Genomic DNA, 6,571 nt, shown 5'->3' with positions numbered 1-6,571 from the left:
CTCTGTTAAATGCACATTTGGAGTCTGCAGACTGTGTGACCCAGAGGTGCTTATATAACTATATGTGGGTGTCTGGGTGTAAATACGGGTTTATGATTTTTATAATATATATGTCTGTGGGTTGCATCTAACTCCTGTGTGTGCAATAATGTTTTTTCTCTTTGCTGAGGCTTACTTGTCCAGCCTATTGTTTGAGACAACAGATATAAGTTGCGATGGGAGAGGAGCGTCGGATTTGGTGTGTATCCCCCATTTCCAATTATAGATGGATCATTACAGACAGCGGAGTCCTGAGAAGCCAGACATCTGCTCCTCACATGAATGCACTCACCTCCTAGAGACCAGGCTGCCATCATGCTCTGGAAGCTCGTGGAGAATGTCAAGTACGAAGATATCTATGAGGTGAGTCGACATCCCCAGATGCATCTTAGAGCTTTGCAGATAGAGAATTTGAGCTTCTTGATACCCCAACTGATATGTATTTTAAAGCTATTTACTCGTAGGTTTCCGGTCGGTTTTCTCATCTTTCTTTAACTTTTAGAAAAGCTGGCTAGGGGAGGCTTCGCTGTTCTGAAAAGGGACTTTAAGGTTGGAATCTGACAACTTTAATTTAGGAATTTTTAAATTTATTTTATTTTTCTTTCTCTTTTCTTCGCCTCCCCCCACCCCACCCCACCCTTTTGAGCTCTGATGGGGAATGTGGTGCTACTGAATGTGGGCATGCTGTCAGAGAAAATCGAGATTCTGATAAAGGCAGGGACTTTTCTCGTTTTAAGTGTGGAAGAGAATTGGGTTTTCAAGCCTCATTTGTAACAGACTCGGGCTTTTAATTTTTATTTTCAATAAAATTTCTGAAATTGATAATAAATGGTTCCAAGTAGAGGACAGAGAATTAGCGGGAAAGAGGTAGATAGACGGATGGAGATATGGATGGATAGAGCAATATCGAAGGAGTCGTAGCAGTTTATTATTTTCTATTTTCTTGTGTTTTGCTTCCTTGAGGGTCAGTGCGTCCAAACAGAGAACGCAGCCGCCCCCTGTTTGGGCATCTTTCACAGAAATTTCTGCCCACGTTCAATGTGCACGGGTCTCTAGCGCTGAGTCTCGCTCAACTCTTCCGCGACAGGAGAAGTTGCGCCCAGCCGGGAGAACGCCAGCCGCCTCCGAGGCCGGGGCCGCGCTCGCCAGTGCCCTTTTCTGGCTCGGGCGAGGGCTGAAGCGGAGGCCGGGCGGCTCCGCTACTCGAGGGCCAGGCGGGCTAGGCGCGGGGCGCGCGGCTGGCCGGGCTGGGGACCGGGAAGCCCGCGGAGCCTCGCTCTTGAGCGGAATGGCCTGGGACAGCCCTATGTGGTTGCCAGGGTAAGGGAGGAAGCGAAGGCTTTGCGGAGACGTCGAGGGAGGAAATAAAAACTTTAGAAAGGCGAAAGGAAAGGCGAAGCGTAGTTAGAAAAGGGGGGAAGTCGAGACGGGCGAAGCGGGCCATGGAGATTGCTAAGAGGAAAAGTTGGAGAGAAAAGGGAGGAAGACAAGCACACTCCCGGGTGGCGGGCGTGGGCCACTTGGTCGGGCGAAAGGTGGAGGGACGCAGAGGCTCCCCAAATAGCCGAGAAAGACACGCGACTCCTCCGGATCGGGACAGCTCCTGAAAGCCCAGCGGGGAGCCGCCTCGAAGATCCTAAGAGTGGGCGACTCACAGGAGCGGCCGGCAAGCTCCTGCGGGACTCGGGCTCCGACGAGAGCCCACAGGCAGCGCCCGGCGCCCACACCTCCTGCCCTCCCTGAATCCTAAAGTTGGGGTGTATGTATGGAGGTGTGTAGGAGAGAGGAGGAGGAGAGGAGAAGAGAGGAGAGGGAGAAAAGCAAGAGAGCGCGAGAGCGCAGAGTAGAGAGATTCGTCTTGTTGCTGAATGATGCTTGGGGTTTTCCTTTCCTCTTTGTGGTTGTGTATCGACTGTAACCAAGAGCCGCGCCTACGCGCCTGGTGGGGATTGTTTCGGTTCGGCCTCCTTTTCTTTCCTTAACAGACGGGATAATGGTAGAGTCGAAGGCGCTAGAACTGTCCTAAAGAATATTGGCACCCAAAGTGGGCATGACATTAGCAGCCATGGGGCCATGGTGAAAACCGCTCAAGGTATATGTATGTAGAGGCATTTCAGTGGTTTCTAAAAAGTAACCAGGGTAACTCTCGTTCTTTACAGAAAGTAAAGTAGCTAAATGGCAAAGGAGGGAGGGAGAGAAGAAAGGAGGGAGGGAGAGAGGAAGAGGGAGGGGTGGAGTGGAAGGGAGGGAAGAGAGAAGAGAAAAGGGGGGAGGGAGACAGAGAGGAGAGAGAGAGAGAGAAAGAAACAGGGAGAGAGGGAATATTACAGGTAGTCCTGTCTGCCTAAATTTTCTGCTCAAAAAACAGAATCCGCAGCTTGGTGGAAGGAGACTATTTAAGTCTGGACTAAGGTTGAACTTTAACAGAAATGGCAGTCAGGCCAGTTGAACGGGTTCCTGAAACATCCAAAAAGGTTTTCTGTTGCCCCTGGCTTTGCCTGGAAAGGATAAGTTTAGTGTATTTGAAGATTGATGGCTTATGTTTTAAATTGAGGTAAAAATCGCAAACTATGTGAGCACTGAACAGGAAAAGGCAGCACAAGGAATGAAAAACCTACATCTCGCGTCTGTCCTTTAACAAATGAGCATAATCTTCCACATTTAGCAAAAGTCTGCAAAAGTCACTGTAAATAACCAGGCCCACCAATTTTCTTTTCTCTCGCCTCCAAATGATGAAGCAATCCTTTTTATTTTGTTTTTGTAATCCTCACACAAAGCGCCCAGGGCAATCAATTCCTCCGATTAGGAAAGTCTCTCTCCAGGTAGGAGGACACCTCCATTCTATACAACCTCCCGGCACTGTTCTCCCTCACTGCCTTGTCCAAAGGAGCAGGGGCTGCTTTACTCGTGTCCCCGGCACAGTTAATTGAAGTTCTGCCTCTTTTCTGCTAAACTTTTTCCCCAGTCTGCCTTTGCCAGCCCCCTCGTCTGATTACATCTAGTAATTCTCCACTGAATGAACGTCATTTACAATAGTAGGGGAGCTCTGCGCTCGCTGCTGCTTCACGCTCCATTTGTCCTCCATTCTCCCTTTAAAGTACTCGTGTAATATTAATAGTCATGAATATCAATTATTATGAGGCGGTGTAGGCAAGCGGAGGGAGGAAGGGGCGCCCGAGCAGTCTGAGCCCAGCTTCGGGTGGAAGAGGACTGCATCTGGAGCCCCGAAGAACGACAGAAGAAAAGAGGCCAAAAAGACAGCAAAGAGACAGATGAATAGTTCTGTCTGTGTGTGATAGGCATCGCCAATCTTGTTGGGGTGGGGGGGGAGTGAAATTTTTTTTTTTTTTTTTTTTTTTGATGGCTTGTCCTGGAAACACATCAAGCTCAGCTCCTGTGTCCAGCTCGCTTCTCTGCTGGACTCCTTGATTTTTTTTAAATCATTGTTTGATTTTGAGCAGTAACCAGGCTTTTTTTTCCAGATGTTAGTCCACACCTATTCATCCATGGTGAGTTTGGATTCACGTGTTACCAGAATTGCATGCTCCCTCCTCTCACTGTCTCTCTGTCTCTGCGTCTCTGTGTGTGTGTGTCTCACACTCTCTGTCTCTCTCTGTCTTCCTTTGAGCGCCTTTGGCTTGGTAATTTAGCACCATAATTGGACGAGGCTGCAGCTGCTTCTCTCTGCATTGTGTGTTCTCCGTCTGAGCTCCATGAGTCAGCTGGGAGGGGAGAGGTCAAAAAGAAAAACTTTTTATTTGCCATTGCAGTTTGGAAATTTAGGTGACTATTTCTGCAAAAAGAACCATGGGGAGTTCCACAGAAGAGAGGGAGAAACAAAGTCCACCCCCCGTATACACACCTCCCCCTTCTTTCACTTAGTTCACACTCCAGATAGGACCAGGAATAAGTTGTCTGGGCTTTTATTTCCCCCCACCCCAACTTTAGGTCCTTCATTTTCACACCCTGAGTATAACAGCATTAGATATAGAAAAACAGCCTTAGAAATAACTCCTGTGAACCACAACTCAACTTAATTCAACATGGGCTTAGGATATGATTTCGAATGAGATCCATTTCAGTGAAATACTATTTAAGTTCTTTAATTTCTCCTGGGGAGGGAGGAGTGACGGGGAACTCAGACCAGACTGATTCCTTGGAGCTCGCGGAATGATCGGGTTGTGTGGAAAGCTCCTCTTGATCAGCCAGCTGCATTTCCAGCGAAGGCAGAAGTTGGTTTTTAATCAGGGGGAGTAGCACAGCAAATACTATGAAGTTTTATTTGTTGTGATTTGGACCTCTGGAAGAGTTAGAAAAAAGTAATTAAAAACACCCAGAGGAGCAAGCACCTTATGTAAGACTCCTACAATTTTAGTTAAGGCATTTAGAATCTCCCTCCATACAAACTGTTCCTGTACCCCTGCCTTTTGCCTGCTTTGCACTCCCCAAAAGGCGGCTAAAATGTTAAAGTGGGTGATTCCTTTCCCATTTTCTCCCCAAGCCTCGGGTTTGAAATTGCTGAAATCATGTGGCCCTCTGAGTCAACTTGGGGGGGTCTAAGTTTCAGATCCTTGCTTCCCTTGTCCCGGGAAGAGCGTACAAAAGCCGGGCTCTTCCATTTGTCACTTGTATTTTTTTTTTCTTCCTCTCTGTCACTCTCTGTCTCTCTCTGCCTCTGTCTCTTTCTCTTTCTCTGTCTCCTTCTCTCGCTCTCTGTCCCTTCCTCTCTCCGCTCCCAGGACCGGCACGATGGTGTCCCGAGCCACAGCTCGCGGCTCTCCCAGCTGGGCTCGGTGTCCCAAGGACCCTACTCGAGCGCCCCGCCGCTGTCCCACACCCCGTCGTCGGACTTCCAGCCGCCCTACTTTCCACCCCCCTACCAGCCGCTCCCCTACCACCAGAGCCAGGACCCCTACTCCCACGTCAACGACCCCTACTCCCTGAACCCACTGCACCAGCCCCAGCAGCATCCCTGGGGGCAACGACAGCGGCAAGAAGTGGGTTCGGAAGCCGGATCTCTCCTGCCCCAGCCTCGGGCCGCCTTGCCCCAGCTCTCGGGCCTTGACCCCCGGAGGGACTACCACTCGGTCCGCCGGCCGGACGTGCTGCTGCATTCGGCGCACCACGGCCTGGACGCGGGCATGGGTGACAGCCTCTCGCTGCACGGCCTCGGCCATCCCGGCATGGAAGACGTCCAGGTAACCACAAACAAACAAACAAACAAGACCACGAATAAGGAATGCTTCAGGAGGGGGGAGGGCAGGAGAGGGCAGCTCTGTCTCTTTTTGGGGAGTTTGTTCCCATGTTTAGAACAGGACTAGACAGTGATATAGAACTGTTTATGTATGTCTGTATGTATGGCTCTATAGTGGCGATTTCCAGAGGTCTAATTATGGTAATCCAAACCACGAGAAATTAAATCTTGAAGAAGAGAAATATGTATTTGTTTTGGTACCTTAAGATTATTAGAATAAAGGCAAATGCTTTTGTCCTGCCTCAGCTACCATCTCCTGCATATTCTCTAGTGCTTTGTGGAAGCAAGCTTGGTACTCCTTCTTTACCAACACACACACCCCATAGTGGGGCTGTCCTGCTGACTTGACAGGTGAAGACCTGGCTGCCTAGAGGCTAGAGCTTCAGCCTGAAGGTCCAGGGGCCTCTGTAAGCTCCAGAGGTTGCTGCTGGATGTGCAAAGATTTTGCTAAGCATGACAATGAGCTATGATCATCTAAGCCAGGTTTTGCCTTGGATGTCTCATAAGCCACAGAGCTTTTTTTCCAAGATAGAGTTGCAGTCGTCATCTGAGAAATAGAACATATGTGAAGGAGAAACTCAGAAAGCCATACTTCGGGAGTAAATGACGGTAGATACCATTTTGGAAATTCTTTTCACTTTTTGGTTCATTAAGTGACTGTAGTGTAATATTCTCCACCTCCCTCTCCTGGCCTCCGCCTATATTAACACTCTTCTCTCCCCACTGCCATCATCCCAGTTGAGAGGCATCACGTGTTTATTTCTTAAAACAAAAGGCTCAAAACACTCCCCCTACCCACCCACTATCCCATCTGCAGTCTACACAATGGAGCCTGATTTGGTTGAGAATACTTGGTTAAACTAAACAAAGAAACATCAAAGAAATTATTCCTAAAAATTGTTTGGGTGATTCTGAGCAGGTCTGCTTTTTCACCCTAAGTTAAATAGTCTGCAGAAAAGATAAGTATACTTTACAGGTATGTAATTGACACTTCAGTTTCATTGTCCTAGTTGTATTTATTATGCATCCTTTGACATACCTCTGAAGTAAAGGAAAATAAAATGGGAAAGAGAAAAGGGTGCATGAGTGATTCTTCTGTACCTTGCTGAAAAAAAAAATAGTTTTAAACAGTTAAAATGTGGTGACAGCATCAAATGCTGTCTGTGTGGTCTGTGATTGTTTATTATTTTAAAAGAAATTCAGTTATTTATTTTTTTAGAAAAGATGGAATTACCTGATTTGTGGCTGGATTTACCGATAGTAATAAGAGTAATGATG

At 47.8% G+C, this 6,571-nt stretch overlaps 1 protein-coding gene across 3 annotated transcripts in view; it reads left to right on the top strand.

Moving 5' to 3' along the window:
- Positions 1-234: 234 nt before the first annotated feature.
- LOC105490880 (transcription factor AP-2 beta) overlaps positions 235-6,571 on the top strand; it is a 28,354-nt gene continuing 22,017 nt past the window's right edge. For 2 of the 3 annotated variants that reach the window (XR_011623662.1, XM_011756850.3), the window contains exon 1: positions 1,311-5,237. Coding sequence is in view for 2 of the 3 variants with exons in the window: in XM_011756850.3 (XP_011755152.2) it covers positions 4,566-5,237 (672 nt within the window). In the remaining variant the exon portion in view is untranslated. Of the gene's footprint in view, positions 403-1,310; positions 5,238-6,571 lie in introns of those variants that run through there. The other variant, XM_011756852.3, reaches the window with a different exon arrangement.

The sequence above is a fragment of the Macaca nemestrina genome, chromosome 5 (genome assembly GCF_043159975.1).
Source record: "Macaca nemestrina isolate mMacNem1 chromosome 5, mMacNem.hap1, whole genome shotgun sequence".
In the NCBI taxonomy this organism is placed as follows: domain Eukaryota; kingdom Metazoa; phylum Chordata; class Mammalia; order Primates; family Cercopithecidae; genus Macaca; species Macaca nemestrina.
The sequence above is the reverse complement of the archived record's forward strand: the minus strand, read 5'-3'. Positions and strand labels throughout refer to the sequence as shown.